Source organism: Recurvomyces mirabilis, assembly GCF_035927965.1.
Source record: "Recurvomyces mirabilis strain CCFEE 5264 chromosome Unknown scaffold_4, whole genome shotgun sequence".
In the NCBI taxonomy this organism is placed as follows: Eukaryota; Fungi; Ascomycota; class Dothideomycetes; order Mycosphaerellales; family Teratosphaeriaceae; genus Recurvomyces; species Recurvomyces mirabilis.
Window position 1 is genome coordinate 79,122 of NW_027041938.1, and position 17,546 is coordinate 96,667.

General features: G+C 53.4%; 8 protein-coding genes across 8 annotated transcripts; 5 read left to right on the forward strand and 3 right to left on the reverse strand.

Annotated features, from left to right (window-relative positions):
- Positions 1-308: 308 nt before the first annotated feature.
- On the forward strand, positions 309-922 carry LTS14_001860 (uncharacterized protein; the record flags this gene model as incomplete). The annotated part of the gene is made up of 3 exons (XM_064834568.1): positions 309-417; positions 599-742; positions 801-922. The coding sequence occupies 3 exons, from the start codon at positions 309-311 to the stop codon at positions 920-922; spliced, it is 375 nt and encodes a 124-aa protein (XP_064697439.1).
- A 51-nt stretch (positions 923-973) lies between these two features.
- On the reverse strand, positions 974-4,141 carry RIC1 (WD40 repeat protein; the record flags this gene model as incomplete). Its single annotated transcript, XM_064834569.1, has 1 exon — positions 974-4,141. The coding sequence occupies one exon, from the start codon at positions 4,139-4,141 to the stop codon at positions 974-976; it is 3,168 nt and encodes a 1,055-aa protein (XP_064697440.1).
- A 333-nt stretch (positions 4,142-4,474) lies between these two features.
- CKB2 (casein kinase 2 regulatory subunit) lies at positions 4,475-5,650 on the forward strand (the record flags this gene model as incomplete). Its single annotated transcript, XM_064834570.1, has 3 exons — positions 4,475-4,531; positions 4,865-5,110; positions 5,165-5,650. The coding sequence occupies 3 exons, from the start codon at positions 4,475-4,477 to the stop codon at positions 5,648-5,650; spliced, it is 789 nt and encodes a 262-aa protein (XP_064697441.1).
- An 854-nt stretch (positions 5,651-6,504) lies between these two features.
- Positions 6,505-7,853, forward strand: LTS14_001863 (uncharacterized protein; the record flags this gene model as incomplete). The annotated part of the gene is made up of 2 exons (XM_064834571.1): positions 6,505-6,688; positions 6,754-7,853. 2 exons carry the CDS (start codon positions 6,505-6,507, stop codon positions 7,851-7,853), a joined length of 1,284 nt encoding a protein of 427 aa, XP_064697442.1.
- A 300-nt stretch (positions 7,854-8,153) lies between these two features.
- On the reverse strand, positions 8,154-8,990 carry LTS14_001864 (uncharacterized protein; the record flags this gene model as incomplete). Its single annotated transcript, XM_064834572.1, has 1 exon — positions 8,154-8,990. The coding sequence occupies one exon, from the start codon at positions 8,988-8,990 to the stop codon at positions 8,154-8,156; it is 837 nt and encodes a 278-aa protein (XP_064697443.1).
- Positions 8,991-9,243: 253 nt separating this feature from the next.
- HIR1 (HIR complex subunit) lies at positions 9,244-12,496 on the forward strand (the record flags this gene model as incomplete). The annotated part of the gene is made up of 2 exons (XM_064834573.1): positions 9,244-9,280; positions 9,336-12,496. 2 exons carry the CDS (start codon positions 9,244-9,246, stop codon positions 12,494-12,496), a joined length of 3,198 nt encoding a protein of 1,065 aa, XP_064697444.1.
- Positions 12,497-13,109: 613 nt separating this feature from the next.
- LTS14_001866 (uncharacterized protein) lies at positions 13,110-15,640 on the forward strand (the record flags this gene model as incomplete). Its single annotated transcript, XM_064834574.1, has 4 exons — positions 13,110-13,138; positions 13,243-13,505; positions 13,572-14,412; positions 14,464-15,640. The coding sequence occupies 4 exons, from the start codon at positions 13,110-13,112 to the stop codon at positions 15,638-15,640; spliced, it is 2,310 nt and encodes a 769-aa protein (XP_064697445.1).
- A 145-nt stretch (positions 15,641-15,785) lies between these two features.
- Positions 15,786-16,553, reverse strand: GPP1 (DL-glycerol-3-phosphatase; the record flags this gene model as incomplete). The annotated part of the gene is made up of 1 exon (XM_064834575.1): positions 15,786-16,553. The coding sequence occupies one exon, from the start codon at positions 16,551-16,553 to the stop codon at positions 15,786-15,788; it is 768 nt and encodes a 255-aa protein (XP_064697446.1).
- Positions 16,554-17,546: the final 993 nt, after the last annotated feature.

Below are 17,546 nucleotides of genomic sequence, written 5' to 3' on the forward strand. Positions count from 1 at the left end.
AGAGTCCTACGATTTGGACACCCGATTGCATCAGCGGAAGCATTGCCTCTGGTATAGAAGGAGAATACAAAGCAAATGCTTGTTATCTAGCTGTGATACACAGTCCCATATCTAACTTCCTCTGCTGAAAGTGACGTTCACGACCCCGCGAATCAACAAGAAGTGACTAGCCGTCTGATCATGCAAGCCTTCTTCGTCGCCCGCGGTCCAGCGCGCAGTATGTGATGCTCTAACACTCAAGCTATAAACATACATTTTTGTCGTCTCTCAACCACACATGATACCACCTTGCCAAAGTCGCGTACACCATGGCGCCCTCCCGCCAAGAAATCGAGCGACTCTGCTCCCACCTCGCCTCTTCTGACCAACAGCCTTTCTTCGATCGTGTCTCACCAAATGTGGTCTGGGACGTTATGGGTAAGCCACTGCCACCTGCCGCATTAGCCGTAAGGCCATATCTTATTACTAAAATCTGCAGGTACACACCCAGCTGCTGGGCACTTTACGGACTTAGGTACATCCCCGTGCTGGGAACTTCGATAGCTCCCGTCTTCTCACCGGTTAGTCCTAGCTAGCTGACTTCACCTCTGCTCTGCAGCGTCGTGGAAGAAGGGAGCACTCGGTGTGATCAATGATCGGCTGAAGAGTCCACTCTCGCTGAAGGTCGTCAATGTGGTCGGTGGTGGGCCTGATCAAGACTGGGCGCTGGTTGAGCTTGAAGCCAATGGCGTGTGCAAGAATGGTAGGCTCTGATGCAGCCATTACGCGTACGACTCGTCGTAAGCTGACGTCCCGCGCAGGTATGGAGTATCCACAAAGATATGCCTGGGTCATGCGGTTCGATGAGCATGGTATCATCGTGCAGGTTCGGGCATATCTCGACTCGGCGCTGGTGCAGAAGGCCGTGGACCAGAATCCGTAGATCAATAGCTAGATCTGCTCATGCCTTTGCCGACGATTACAATGCGGCACCTCAGCTATCCACACCCAAAGAGAAGTAATCAACCTGCCGTTGTGCAGCCTGTGGGTTCACGAGTGCGGCGATAGACCCACGTGCAGCCCTCCCCTGAGCATGGCCAGGCATCTGCGGAACTACGCTTCCGTTCTGGCCATTACCAAGCCCAGATTGTGCGAGGACACTCCTCAACGCATCGCCCGACCCATCGATTCCCACCAAGAATCTCGCAAGCTCACCACACAGCTCCCAGTCCTGCTCGCTGGCGGCACGACAAAGTAATCTGGCAAACTCATACACCTGGAGTCCTTCTTGATCTTGCTCGAGAGCATGTAGCACAAGCAAGTAGCCCGCCGCAGTCTTCAGCTTGCCCAGCTCCAATGACTGCTCGAACAATTGCTGCACAGGAGGCAGACAGGCGAATAGTGTACGCCAGCTTCGAAGCTCTGTTTTGCGGGTGCAGTTGACTACCACGTCGAGATAGGCTGGGTAGGACGACAGAAATGAGACAACCGTGGGTAGCAGTGCTGTCTCCGGAGGCGTAGGCGGGCTGTCAACTTCGCTATCCAGTACGTCGTGAAGCAAAATCTCCAAGGCGTGCGCAAAGTATGGTAGGTCTTGGTAAGAGCTAGCCAGGTGTAGTGCTGCAGGTGAATTATACTCTGCGAGATGGTGTCGGAGGAGGCGGGGGAGGAACAATTGGGTGCGTGTCAAGTGTCTGAAGAATGAGAAGTTGACGTCTCGGCGTTGTACTAGCTCGGTGTCGAGACCGTTGACGATACCTTTTGAAACCATTGCCGAGACGGGGTAGAAGTCCACTGGTACTCGGACAGTGGCTGGAAGATCGCGGCCAAGCTCATTAGGTGCAGAGGCCAGGACATCATGAATATCTGACCAGACATGATAGCAATCGCCATCAAAGTACCATAAGGAGTCTCGAAGGCTATGTCCGAGACCACCTCCAAGCTCGTTATTGGGCGTAGTGTCGATGGTATCCGGAGCAGCAAGCGCATTAGCTTGGTCTCGTTGCAGAATGAAGTACTCCACGTTCTGCGCAATGACTCGCATATCGTATTTCAGCTCACCTCGTTCGTTGCTCGAAGGCTGTAGGAGCACGAGCTTTCCATCGACAAGAAAGAGCACAGTAGCTCTCGCCACGTCCTGCGACGGATCGCCGTGTTCGAGCTGATCCTCAGGCAGTATCCAGCTGATTGCACGGACTCGCGGAGGCGCCCGAATAATGCCGTGGAACCCGATTTGGCCAACCTGCACAAGCTTGACTGAGCTTCCGGATATTGCCACAATGTAATGGAGCAGGAAGTTGTCGTATGTATATACTAGTAGAGAGTCATGACCAGACATGGTCAGTAGTATCACAGGCGCCGAAAGCTCTTCTTCGTACAACGGTCGGCCCAACGTCTTCTCGCGCGAGTAGGCACGTAGATAATATTTTGATCCAGACTCTACAGCTGCAATCAGGAAGTGTTGAAACCAGCACATACCACCTCGGACCACAAACTGATCTTCAACAGCTGGATCATCGAATGTCTTCCAGCGTCCACTTACGACGCTGTAATGCGCAAGACCTCTGCTGCCGGCTACTGCAACGTATTTGTCATCAGGCGATATGGCAGCAGTCCTAACAGGCCATTGTGCGATAGAGTAGTGCTTAGGTACCTGAGTCGTTTCCAGCAATGACGCGTCAGAAGACAGAGCGCTAAGATCTGATGTATCTTGTCCTTTGTATAATATGATGGTGCTTCCAGTGTATAGAAGCCCTTTCGAAACATTGGGAGGGGAGAGACATCCTGTGGCTGCACTACGGGCCACGTCGAGCATCCATATGCGATCGTCTCGTGGCGCTACAATGGCCAATTGGCAGCCGTTACCAAGCCAAAAAGCACTCCTGACGCCGAGGAGCCATTTTTCATCGTTGGAACTGGTTGGCTCAGACTCGGCAGCGAACGAGTTGGCCAGAGCCGTGCCGTAAACACTCCACATTGCCCATCCTTTTTCAAAACCAGCGAACAAGCAGTGGCCGTCTGGTGAGTAGATGAGCTGGACCAAGTCACCAGTAATCGAGGTCGCGATTGGCAGCTGATGATCATGAGAGAATGGTATGTTTCCGGAATAGTCTTTGACGACGTACACATCGATCCGTCCAGTAGTAGAGCCGACTGCAATGAGTGAGAAGCGTGCATTGATAGCTGTCTTGATGGCAAGATCATGCTCGTCTGCGGGTTGCCGAAAGCAGAAGCCACTGAACACAGGGTTTTGAGCATTGGGCTGCTGCTCGCGAGCTTGACGGCGCTGCACAGCGTACGCACTACCATCGTCCGCAATCCAGCACAGGACATTCATTGGGCGGTCATGCACCATGTCCGAGATAGAGCCACTGGACGTATACCAACTCAAGCGACCGAGGAGCTCGGTGCTGGTCTGTGGCGTACCTTCTTCGGTCGCCCAGCGTATGTACTGCATAGCCGCAGGCTTTTGCGTCGCCACCAGAAGAGCGTCATCCAGTGCCAATGCCTTGCTGATGCCAGCGTCGATACGAATGACCATACGGAAACGCAGCATGGCTTCACGAATACCAGAGCTTGAGGCAGCTCCAGGTTCTGGGAAGCCATCGTTCCGTGCATAGCTACTTGAGCCATCGGCAGTACTGCTTCGGCGTGAGTGGCGGCTGGACTCGGGCAGCTGCGTGCGGTAAATCTGCGTGTTTGACTCTGTCGTCAAGGTATAAGTGATGAGATAGCCCAGCGCCGTCTGCACGATAATCACCGTGCCATCTGGTCTGACCAAGAGGTCCACATTCGGTCCATAAGCCTGCATTGACTTGACAGAGCGAATTACAGCGGCCAGAGCGACCACTGGTCTAGCTTGCCATGCAGTCACTGCAGTCCTCGTGATGGTCGCGAACATCTGGCCATTGCGAGACGGCCTGGCAGCCAAGATGTGATTTTCGATATCACTTGCATTCTGCTCCTGTGCATTGTGGACGCCATTTGTGGTTGTGCCTGTCGCTATCGCATTCTTCTCGGTATCTGCGGTCTGCTCAGACGCATCCTCCGTCGCGCCATTGTGTCTCTCGTGCAAGCTATCTTCCGATTGTTCAGCAGTCGACGAACTAGTCGCGTGCTTGCTTAAGGCATATGCTTTAGGTGCGCCAACGGGCCAGTACATGGCCTGATATAGATGAGACGAAGTCGCGAGATTTCAGCGCTGGCATGGTCGCGATCTTCTGCACATACGGACAGCATGAGACCGCCCAGGAAAGCACGCGAGGCAAGGTATAGTAGTGGGAGTAATGTGGGTTATTAGTGAATGCATTGGATCTCGTGCGATATGTCGGTGGTCAGTCGACCCGTCTGGCCACCCGCAGCTGCCACTTCAGCCCAGCAATCACATGGCAACCTTCACGCCAAGACATACAACAAGGCTTCACCATCCTATTGCTCGACACGCCGTTCAGCACACTCCATGATGATGAGAACCGATACGATATAGTCAGAGATCATGGACGAATTTGCAAGCGACACCGATAGCGACTACACCAGCTACTGGAGAGATTGGGTAAGTAACGAGCATAACTTCTTCCTTCGCTCCTCCACATCGAGAGGATACCCCTGAGACATACAGAGACCTCCACCGGATGCACCGCTGTGGACAGAGACGCTGGGCTACGTCCCCACGGTTCAAATTTGACTAAGCAGTCCGGAGAGATACCGGTCCCGATCAACCTTGATAGATGATCAAGGAAAACTGGTCTCGAGCATGAACCCTTCTCTGCATATGTCAATATTTGATTTGTGGCCTACTGGACCATGTTTCTGGGCTGCCCGGGCTCGGTTCAATCTGCGGTGGCGATCAAGCCATCCGAGGAATATTCTGCTGACCAGATCCCAGTTCATCTCATCCCGTGGCAACGAGTACTTTTGCGAAATCGACGAAGACTACCTGACCGACCGCTTCAACCTGACTGGCCTCAACACCGAAGTCCAGTACTACCAGTATGCCTTGGATCTCGTGACCGATGTTTTCGACATGGAGGTCGACGATGACATGCGAGAGCAGATCGAGAAGGCGGCAAGACACTTATATGGCCTTGTACATGCTCGTTACATCGTAACTACACGCGGACTAGCCAAAATGGTTCGTCTGCCATTCCTTGATTCCGTGGCAAACATATATGCTAACAAATCACAGATGGAGAAATATAAGCAAGGAGTCTTCGGCAAATGTCCACGAGTGATATGCGAATCCCAACACTTACTACCAATGGGCCAACATGACGTCCCGAACTGCTCAAACGTCAAACTCTACTGCGCTAAGTGCGAGGACATCTACAATCCAAAATCTTCTCGCCACAACAGTATAGACGGCGCCTACTTCGGCACCAGCTTCCACAACATTCTCTTCCAGGTCTATCCCGCACTAATGCCACAAAAGACACAACGGCGCTACGAACCACGGATATACGGATTCCGCGTCCATGCTTCTGCCGCACTAATGCGATGGCAGGAGGAGAGACGGGAAGAAATGAAGGAGCGACTACGAGGTCGTGGAATGGAGACTACGTTCGAGCGGGAGGACGATGGGGACGAGAGCGTCGAGAGTGAAGAGGAAGAGGGCGAGCAGGAGCAGGAGGGTATTGACGATATGTTTGAGGGCCAGATGCAGGCTGTGCAGTAGGACCCGCAGTGGGAAGTCAACGGACTCTGGCCACGAGGCTGCCACTTGCGTGGCAGAGAAAGATAGGCGGTTGGTCTGCCTTATATCTGCAGGCGCTGTGTTGTGGGTGGAAGGTACGAGCTATGATTATTGATTTCACAGATCATGTGCGCTGTATGCTCAATCGAGTGAAGCCGCAGTGCAGTCCTCGATCACTTTCGACAACCATATCTCATCTTTCCATACCACTGTGACCAGCGAGAATCAGCTACGTCGAAGCATAGCTTGCCAATGCAACCACCACGACTTGGAACCTCGCGGGCGTGCCATTGCAAGGCCTTTCCTAGGGTGTTGCTCGGCTTCCGCCAACCTCACTCACTGATGGGTGAGGTGAGCTTCATCACATGCACATGAATAATCAGCTATAATTAGAAGGTCTTTTGTTCTTCTTGTGGTCATTCGACCTTCTCGAGGTCTGACTTGGATATCTTTTCGAAGGCCTCACTTGCCACGTTGCTACCTTTCTACCTCTTCTAGTACAGGCTACTACCACTATCTCTCACACCAGCCACATCATGGCAAGCTCACCATCCGGCAGCATTGCTGTTTCGTCCGATCAAGCAGCTCTCTCTACCAACACAGTCGAACCAGCAGTTCCTACCAGGAATCGGTTTAATGAGTTGGCACTCGAGGTAGTCCTTTGTCTTGGTAGTTCCGCACTGTGTTGTACGCATATTGCTGACTCTACCCAGACCCGTCAAGTAATAGCATCCCACCTCGACTCCGACCGCGACCTCTGCAACTTCCGTCGTGTCTGCCATTCCACCAACGAGGCAGTCGACCACGACAACTACTCCTTCTGGCGCCGCCGCTTCATGGCCACTTTCGAGAAGCCGTCGTGGAGTAGCAAGCCCAACGTCGAGTACAAAAGGCAATACCAGAGACGCAAGACGGCCCTGCTGTATGGTGCGAGGTTCGATCTGGCGATCCGGTTTGCCCACCCCAAGGAGATCCCGAGATCGATTCATGCTTTGGAGGTCCTGAAGGAGCTTCTGCTAGGTATGCTGATTGCCGTCGCTGAATTGTGAAGTGACCACGGCTTGCCCAGAACTAACGAGATGCAGAGGCCCGGTCCGAGCAACGCGAAGCCCAGCAAGACATCATCTACCCATCAGCCAATATCGAGCATGTCAAGAAATTCCTGCAGAACCATGGCCTCCTCAATCAAGTCTTCACAACCAACTACACTAAAGAGAACAGGCGCCAAGTCATCGCGATCCCAAAAGAGCTACTCCAAACAGTCCAGGTTCTCCTTGCACCAGCAATGTTTGACATAAGATACAGCAACGACATCATCGGCTTCCCCCAATCGCAGCAAGTCGTGTACTCTACGGTCCTGGGCCAGCCAATCTTCGCTGGCTGCAACAGTCTAGACGTTAATACGGAGTGGGTCCTCCACAACCTCAATTTCTGGCGATACCACATGCTGCGTGAAAGCGAGGCCACGCTCGCCTTTGCTTTCAAAGACCTTGCACACGACGAGCTACCACGATTTTGGCAGAAGCGCTTGACCCATGGTGGCGGCGATAGTCTCGGCAAGCACTGGAAGGGCAGTTATGCCTATGTCGGCCGGGAAGACATTGGTGACATCCGTGCTGGAGAGGGAGCCGTGACGCCGATAATTGATGAGTTCAATGGAGACGACAAGTTCGGTACAGGTGCTTTTCAAGATCTGCAGCTCTCGCTAGTCGATGAGGAAGCCGTGCTATGGCCGCCATCATTCGAAGAAGCCCTGAACTCTCTGGTGGTTCCGGAGTGCCGCGCCAAGACTCGCGCTCAGAAACGTTCAGCTGCCCCCCACAGTATCGCTGCCTTCAAGCCACAGAATTTCCAGTTCAATGGCGAGGGATCGGATAACACGGAGGAGTTCAATGCTCTGGGCTGGCTGAATGCTTTGCCGCCGCAGCACGACGTACCAGGCTGGCAACGCATGACCATGATGAAGTACTTCCAGGATCCAGATACTGGTCTCATCGACGAGGCAGCGCTGTGGGCTTACGAGGGCGTGGTGCTACCGGGTGGTCAGATCATCGTGGGGAGATGGTGGTGTGTCGACGATGGTGTGGGTGAGGACCAGTATTCCGGACCATTTGTCCTGTGGTGTGTTGACGGGCCAAGATATCCGAAGAACGAGGGTGCACTGAATGAGGACGATTTGCCTTGAGAAATGACGAAGTAACATATATCAAGCGGCAACTCTAAGGCGGACATGGTGATCGGCGAGGCGGCGTCTGCCCTTTGCCTTCGATATATGACACGATCTGGCATACTGGACATTTCACAAGCTATACTTGAGTTCGGTACTTGTAGCATGTGTTAGCAAAGCTATCAGTATAGGCAATGTACCATGACTTACAACGTCAAGTTGGAGGTCCAAAGATGACCTGACGTCTTTCGTCCCAGTCTAGCACGCGCGCCTGCCCGTTATGTTGATACATGAACCTGACCTCTTCTGCACCATACCTCATCTCTTGATCTTTCGCTTCTTGAAAACCACAGCCCGTACTGCGTCCTCTTCTTCTTTCACGACTGCATCTGCTACACCAGCCTTCGGCATACCAGCTACGACATCACCTTCAGCACTCTCTTCTGTCTCTATCGGCCCTTTTCCCTCCTCGCCATCTTCTGTCTTGATCTCCCCGGACTTCGACTTGCCTACACCACCAAGCAGAGCATCCAGATCTTCGTCTGCAGCTCCACCATTGCCTCCGGGGTACTTCCTCACACTGCTGCCCCAAGCTTTCCGTCTCGCCCTATCTTGTTCCTCCTCGTCTTCACCTTCCACCTGCCGCTTTCGAACGCCCCGGAATACGCCGTCCGCGTCAATGTCGTCTTTACTGTCTTCTTCAGCCTTGATGCCTGCTAAGGACATCGACGGCTGCTCATCCTCAATCACACGCTCCGAGATGGTCTGCCAGCCACCGACTCCAGTCACCTCCTTCTTGAGCTCCTCTGGTAATTCCACACCCAGAGCCGCAAGCTGCTCGGCATGTAACTTTCTCTGCGCCGCCGTGCTGGCAGCTGGTGCGGAAGTCGCATTCGTACGGCCAAGGTCCTTCAGTCCAGAAATTTCTGATCCACCGCCGGCAGTAGCGACCTTACCTTTCCCATCAACCAGACCATTGAGTCTCGCTACTTCATCTTTCGCTCGTTGCTTGTCCCGCTCCTCTCGGATATTCGTCTTTTGCAGTTCTCTCAAACTCTTCTGAATGGCATTCTGATGCTTGAAGCTTCCTTCATGCTTCTTGCGCTCATTCTCGCGCACGTAGGTCGAGCAGTACTTACAGAAGAATGTGCTCATGATGTATAATGCAAGACCAATGCTCCCGGGGACGTAGGCACTGCGAGGAAATATGTTTGACTTGAATTGCATGTGAAAGCGGCATTGCTGGTCACGGTGGCCCAAGCGTTTGTCGATCACTACGCGTTGGCTCGAGAGAGCGTGCATGAAGGTCAGTTCTCTAACAATTATCTTCTGCAGGTACGCTCGTTTTCTCCCTCCATCTGCCTAATTGCTCTGGTCGGCGATCGCGAAGCATGCGAGCTCGGCCACGATGAGGTTCACGAAGCCTTTATGGCTGACCCACGGGGGTAGGCTTCCCTGAGCCGCAAGCCAAGAACGTGCACATTCACTAACACGACGCAGGAGAGAAGCGTGACGCTGATATTTACTCCTGCCACGTATCACCCGACGGCTCGCGGCTTGCGACAGGTGCCGGAGATGGACATGTACGGATTTGGTCCACAGATGCCATTTTGAATGCTTCGAACCCAGCCTACACGAAACCGAAACAGCTCGCCAGCTTGTCCTACCACTCCGGCACAGTCCACAGCGTACGCTTCAGCTCAAATGGAAAGTACCTAGCCAGCGGTGCAGACGACAAGATCTTATGCGTCTACTCGCTCGAGGCCGGCGCAGTCCAGCACACCACTTTTGGCAGCAAGGAAACACCACCAACGGAGAATTGGAGGATATTCAGGAGGCTGATTGGTCATGACAACGATGTGCAAGATCTGGGTTGGAGTGCGGACAGTAGCATATTGGTATCTGTGGGACTGGACAGCAAGGTCGTGATCTGGTCAGGGAGCACTTTTGAGAAGCTGAAGACTTTGGCCAACCACCAGAGTCATGTCAAGGGCATCACCTTCGACCCTGCCAACAAGTACTTTGCGACTGCGAGCGACGATCGCAGCATCAAGATCTATCGCTTCACGTCACCACCACCAAATGCCACAGCTTACGACCAGACCTCGAACTTCACCCTTGAAGCGACAGTCAATGCACCCTTCGCTACCAGTCCATTGACAACGTACTTCCGACGATGCTCATGGTCGCCCGAGGGAGCTCATATAGCTGCGGCGAACGCGACAAACGGTCCGGTCAGCTCTGTCGCTATCATCAATAGAGGATCTTGGGACAGCGAGATCAACCTCATTGGTCACGAAGGACCGGTCGAAGTATGTGCTTTCTCACCACGCCTTTTCTTGAGCCAGCCACCGCCGCCTCCGTCAGTCGATCCGAAGAGTGTGCCACCACAGCCACCAGCAGTCAGCGTCGTCGCGTGTGCGGGGCAGGACAAGACTATTAGTGTGTGGAATACTTCCTTTCCGCGGCCATTTGTTACTACCGCCGAGCTGTGCGCCAAGCCGATCAGTGACTTGGCTTGGAGCCCTGATGGAGAGACTCTGTACTGCACGAGCCTTGACGGCACAATCGCTGCGTTGATCTTCGAAAAAGGCGAGCTGGGGTACCCATCAGAGCAGTCAGATAATGAGCAGAGGCTGGCGAAGTATGGCGCTGGCAGACGAGCTGGGATCGTCGAAGGTGCTGATGCTCTGAGGCTTGAAGAGGGTAGCAAGGCTGGTGAGCTGAAAGGCGTCGAAGGACGGATGGGCGAGCTCATGGGTGACCCTGAAAGCGCGACTACAGGCGCCCTCACCAATGGTGAAAGTGCAACACATATCAATGGCACTAGCACTGCATTGGCTGTCATCAATGGCGCAACGAACGAATCTACACCAGCGCCACAGCCTCCGAAAGACCCACAGCAAGACAAGATTGATAAGATGAAGAATCGTGTGACGTTTACGAAAGAAGGCAAGAAGCGTATTGCGCCCTTACTCGTGTCATCGTCGAACCAAGGCGAGGCAAATCTACCTCGACCGCAACTGCAAGCTTCCATGCGACAAGGTGGCCTCTCAGATGAGCCTGCTGGCAAGACGCTAGACCTTAGCAAACCATACGATGGCCTACCAAAGGGAGGGTTAGCAAGTCTGCTGATAGGCAACAAGCGGAAGTATGCTGAAGTAGCTGGTGATGACGATGACGAACGCAAGCAGGCCGAGAGGAGAGTGCAGGCTGTCCAGCAATCTGGAGGCCTTCCCATCGTGAACAATACCGCCGACGGACTTGTGCCAGCAAGCTCGGCCACGGCAAAGAAGAATCCGAGTGACATACCGGAGGTTCTGCGGCCAGCTGTCGTCAATCCTAGCTTGACTGTCAGTCAGGTGAGACTAGCTGTCCCGGCTATCAGAGGCACAATACTGCGACCACTGGATGGTACGAAGCTGGCGGAGGAGCAGCAGACTAACGGTGTGGCATCTGACATGCAAGACAGCGACACGAACGTGATCTTCGAGGCCCGCAATGCCACAGGACCGTCCCGGACAGGTCGCGTACAGGACAAAGAGCCCACACGGATCACACTTTCGAGGCGCAATCAGACGCTGTGGCAGGACTTCATCCCTCGAGCTGTCCTGCTCACGACAGGCAATCGCAACTTCTGGGCTGCTGCTTGCGAGGACGGATCCGTACACCTATGGACACCAGCCGGTCGACGTCTGGCGGCATCGATGGTACTGGAGGCCCAGCCAGTCATACTTGACTGCCGCGGTTGGTGGCTGCTCGCTATCACTGCCGCAGGTCAAGCATATGTCTGGAACATCAAAGACATGTCTGCAGCACATCCACCTGTCAGCTTGGCACCTGCCTTGGATGCTGCGAGCGCCACGATGAGCATGCAAGGCCATCTGACCGCCGCGCCAAGCTTGATGTTTGCGAGGCTGAACAGTCAGGGAAGAATCGTGCTCGGTATGAGCAATGGCGATGGTTTCGCTTACAACCCAAGCATGTATGTCTGGCAAAGACTGAGCGAGAGTTGGTGGGCGGTGGGCTCGCAGTACTGGAACACCACCGATACATCTGTCACTTCCGCCGCGCGTCCCGGTAAGACCAGCTCTTCCGAGCCAAATTACTTGGACGACATCAACCCCGAAAACATCTCCGCTGGCATCATACCGCTGCTCGAGCGCAACACGACTTCCCAAGCACTCCTCAAGGGCCGCGCTTACTTCCTTCAACGTCTCGTCAAACAGCTATTGTCAGCCGAGGGCTTCGAGGGCTTCGAAAGCTCAGTCTCAATCGCACATCTCGAGCATCGCGTAGTCGCGGCCATGATACTTAGTGCGCGGGACGAGTTCAGAGTTTACTTGATCATGTACGCCAAGCGTCTCGGGGCCGAAGGCTTGCGTAGTAAGGTCGAGGAATTACTGAAGGGCCTTATGGGTCAAATCTATGATGATGAGGATGCAGATGAAGGCGAGCGTTCTGATGCTGGTGTGCTGTGGGGCGAGGGCGAGGAAATCGTCGGTTGGAACCGCGAGGGCTTGCTCAAGGAGGTCGTGATGGCGTTGGGCAAGCATCGTGATTTGCAGAGGGTCACTGTGCCGTACGCGCGGTTACTTGGTATCTTGGACGATCTCGGTGGGCAGGCTGGAGCTGATGTGGCGATGATCACGGATGTTTAGCAGCAGCCGTTGATGGCTTGGTTCGTGCTCGAGTTTAGCGTGGCGCTTCGGGATGCTGTAACGATATGCTGGTGGGTTTTCTACAACGTATAGTAGTTTAGAGGCCTGACAATGCTGTTGGCGAACCGCGTTGTGTATTTGTAAATGATACATGATCTGCTTCCTTTGCGTTCAATCTGACGTAGGTCAAAGCCGCGGCGTCCACACCTCGATCTTTCTGGTCGTGGCACGACATCTCACCTACATCGTGCTCACCTCGAATATTTGGCACCTTTCATGTCGCAATCGCATGCATGAGAAAGCTTCCTCGCCTCCAGCGCTCTTGGCACGAAAGCTCGCCCAAACATGCAGCAAGGGCAAGCAGCTGCGTGTGCAGCGCCTGCCGCATATCATTGGCCGGCGAAACCGCCCTCCAACCGAAGCCATGAACAGCAACGCATTCGCTGACTGAAGCCTGGTATTTGCTCGGTCGTCTCATTCGCCTTACCTATCCCTCATCTCACCTGTTTTAGCAAGAGTATGTCATTATCTCCCTCCCTGCGTCCAGCAGCAAATCCTCGAACAAGCCAAAAGTGAAAGGCACTCGCTCGGTTAAACAGACCAGACCAGGAAGATGGCGGCGAAGATGGGTCCGGGGCATACGTGAGCCTCCCGCTGCTCGTAACCAACTTCACCTCACTCCTGCGTGGCGTGGAGCCCAAAGCTGCTCTGCAACTTGATTTTTGTGTTTTCTGACAAGCAGATAGCTTCCGCCGCTCGGAAACCACGGCACAATTGCAGTATGAACAGGAGATCTACGATAAGCAGCATAGTGAGCCCAGCACGACCAACACCAACTCCACGGACGACCTGAACCCGGAATCCGAGAAGATGGGTGTTTCGTCTCGTGATGGTGGGAGTTCGAGTGGTACTGGTGGCGATGACCATGTCGACGGCAAGAAGCAGCATCATGGCTTTCGAGATAAGATTAAGAATATGGTTAAGGACGCTTTTCCTGAGGCCATCACTGGTGAGTTCTATTTCATGTGGTTTGAATTCGGTCTTCTTCATTCCTGGTGTTGATTCACTTCTGTAGATGTTAAGATTATGGGCGGTATGGCTGCACTTGAGACGAGGGTCAAGCGCGAAATCCACGACCCGAAACTGTTTCCTGAGATCGAGCATGTGGCGCATGTTAGACGTGGTCTGGAGCTCTGTCCTGAAGAAGCGTCCTTCCTGGAGCGCCGCAAGCTACGTGCTCGCGACAACTTTGCTAGATACATTGGCTTGAGGCCTGAGGAGGTCGATCCGAGAGACGTTCCTACGGTGGCTTTTGGAGGTAGTGGTGGTGGATTCCGAGCTATGATCGGATGTTTGGGATACTGCCGACAGATGCAACATGCTGGACTGTGGGACTGCTTGACCTATGTCTCTGGTGTCTCTGGATCTTGCTGGTCGTTGGCTGCATACTATACCTTCGGTCACGCCAGCTTCGACAGAGTCATCGATCACTGCAAGAAGCGCTTCTCCCCATACCACCCACTTTCTGGCGAGGCCATTAGGACGATCCTCAGCTCACCTGGTGGGGCCCGTATCACTCTCGGACCGCTCATCCAGAAAAGCAAGAGTGGTCTGCAGACTGTGGCGATGGACTTGTATGCCGTCTTCACAACAGGCTGGATCTTCTTCCAAGACGATCCGGCGACACACCCTGGACGGCATATCCACGGTGATGCAGCAGGCTACCAGAGGTCTTGGTATCGGTATTCTTCTGCTCGTGAATATACAGATTCTGGTGCTGAGCCACTTCCGATTATGACTGCCATCCGGCATGAGCGGCCATGGAAAGACTGGAAGGATAAGGAACATCCATTTGACGAAGTTGATCATTCAGAAGGAGATCACAAGGAGGCTGATGAGGCTTGGTTCCAGTGGTAGTGAGTGTGATGAAAACCTATCCCAAACGACGTGATTCTGACATATCACAGCGAAATGACACCTTACGAGATCGGCTGCGATGAGGTCGAAGCTTGGGTGCCTACCTGGGGCTTCGGAAGACCGTTTCATGAGGGCAAGTCGACTATGCAACTGCCAGAACAGTCTTTGGCACTTCTGCTCGGTCTCTGTACAAGTGCGCCGGCTGGCCCGCTCACTTCATACATCTCAACCGTCAGCCGCAACCTCCCTACCGGCTTCCTAGGCAATTCCATTCATGCTCTTGCAAATCGCATATCCAAGTTCTGGGGCAAGCAAGGCACGGAGGAGTTTCAGGAACATCATCCGCTTCACGCATGTAACGAGCACAACTTCATGTACCACTACACCCATATCGAGCCTGGTCAAGGACGACCTCCAGGCCTGGAGAACTCTCCTCGTATCCATCTGATTGACAGCGGTATGGACAATAATTGTCCGACATACGTCTTACTACATCCGAGCAGGGAGGCTGATGTCATCATCAACATGGATGCTTCGAGCGATGTTCAAAAGGACACTTTCCAGGAACGTGTCGATCAGATCGGAAGTCGTCGTGGCTTGAAGTTTAAGAAACGACAGGATGTCAAGGCAGGAGAGGATCCAAAAGATCCCAATCGCTTCAATGGCCTGTATGCTCAGATCTACGACGGCATACCTTGTGAAAGACCAGAGAGTGTCCTGGACTCCTACGGTCGCAAAGTCGCCAATCCACCTGCGCCTGTACACACGAGAGAGTGCACGATGATCTACATGCCTTTACTGCCGAACTCGAAGGCAGTACCCGACTTTGACCCCTCCACTGCGAAATTCTCTGGGTCGTACAATCTTGTCTGGACGGCGGAGCAGATCGAGACACTCGTCAAGGTTTGTGTGCAGAATTTTGAGGATGGGCAGGATGTCGTCAAGGAGGCTATGCATGAGGCGTGGGTGAGGAAGAGGGCAGAGAGGATGCGAGGTGAGAATAATGGGAATGTTGGCCCAGCCAATGGTGCTATCCACGGTGCGGCTCCTACCGCCGCTCCTACTGCCGCTCAAGGTACGGCACCAGGTGTAGCTCATAGTCTGGCGTCGACTGCAACTCCGAGCATGGTACCAACTGCAGCTCATGGTCCAGCACCGACTGTGGCTTCTGGGACGTTACCAAGCGCGGCTCATGGCACGATCAACGGTGGAGCTGTGGGAGTGTGAAAACGGTAATTATGATACCCAGGATATTTTCCTCCATAGGCAGTACGACGAACCTATGATGTCTTTATGCTTCTATCTGTAGACCGTGCTTCTACCCCGAGGACCACATGCATGCTTCGCCTGAAATTCAGACTGTGCTTGGTGCTCAAGCAACCAGAGCATTTCGGATCTCTATACTAGTCTTGCCAGACTTCTGATCGTATTGGCTGAGTGTCACGCTACGCATATCTTGCACGATCCAATCCGCCCCTGCCTCTCGTAGTTTCTCAATTGCATGCGTAGTAGCCAGAGCGACGACTCGATACCCAGCCGCCTTGCCTGCTCGAACACCAGCTGGAGCATCTTCCAGAACGAGCACATCGTTCGGAGAAATCTTCCTGCCACTTGATGCCTCTGCATCACTGCCATCGTTCAGGCCTAGTCGCTTGGCACCTAATCTGTAGCAGGCAGGATCTGGCTTGCCATTCTTCACTTCTTCGGCCGTGACAAGGTACTGCGGATGCGCAAGCTTCATCACGTCCAACCATCCAGTGACCAATGGTCTCGTTCCACTCGTCACGATCGCCCATTGTGCACCAGCTGCCTCGAGCTTCTCTAGCAGACTCCGACTTCCAGGGACCTCGACGGCATCCTTACCGTACTGGATCGGGACCTGACCTTCGGCTTTGCACACGAAGTCCCAATTGGCTTTTTGTGGTGCGAGAAGTCCAAGTACATCGATCGTCCTTCGGCCATGAGACGTCTCCAGGATCTGTTCACCCGGTACACCGATCTCTCTGCCTAGAGCATGCCAGTACTTCACGATAGCGTCCGTGGAGTCGATGATAGTGCCGTCCATGTCGAACAGGAGGGCGGCAAAATCATGGATTCCTGACGGGGCGGAAAAGTTGGGTTTTTCTTCATGATGAGGCATTTTTGCTCTTCGTAATCTTGCTTGTGAATTGTGTCGCCGATCATGTCAGTGAGTTTGACGGTAAGAGTCAGTCGACCTACCTTTATGATTCTTGCTCTAGCGGCGGTGCGCATCAATCCCGCCTTCTTATTCCATTGAATAATGTTGGTTGGTAAGGACATGGCAATATCGGCAAGTCCAGGAAAGGGTTTCCGCTGTGTTCAACCTCAGGCATTATCGCATAAAAGCATCCCCGAAGCGCCGCAAAAAGCACGAGCCGCAGCAGAAATTCCATCTTGTGCTGCTTGAAGCTTTTCGTTTTCTCCAGCGATAACATCGGCAACGTCTTGCACTTTCGACAGACACAGCGTTGCCAGCGACGCTTCCTCGAACATGTGTAGCTGCTCGAATATGCAGTCAGCACGATGGACCGCGCCGGAATGATGATCACACCCGAGGACATGAGCACCAGGCCATGTCCTTTTCTTCGACACCTACCTACTGGCCACACATTTATAGGTATGCACCACACCCATGCCCAGAGATCTCCGAAGGATGCTTTATACACGAACAATCCAAATCCTATAGCGTCATGCAGGACTACTCAAACTCTAGAATTACTCTGATATCATGAACTTCACGACCCAGCTACTGCATCACTCACGATCTCGAGCTCTTACTGACCATCTCAAAGCCTAGTCGGGCACGACCTGACACTCACCAGTCACAAGTGCGACTCTTGCTCCAATTCCCGGGCTGAGCAGGTCACCGAAGGATGAGCACAGATGAATGATTAAAAGGTACGTTGGCACTTACTACTTTCTCTCTCCCTTCATATGATTATAATGTGACAAGAATGGCATTCCTCGGACCTAATCACCATATGTGGATATTGTCAATAATAGTTTCAGCCTTGTATGACCTTCATACATCTTCACATCATTGCTCGAATGTATCATCACGGAAGCAGGGCTGACATGATCTCAGGTATGGCACATCCACTCCTCCATTTCA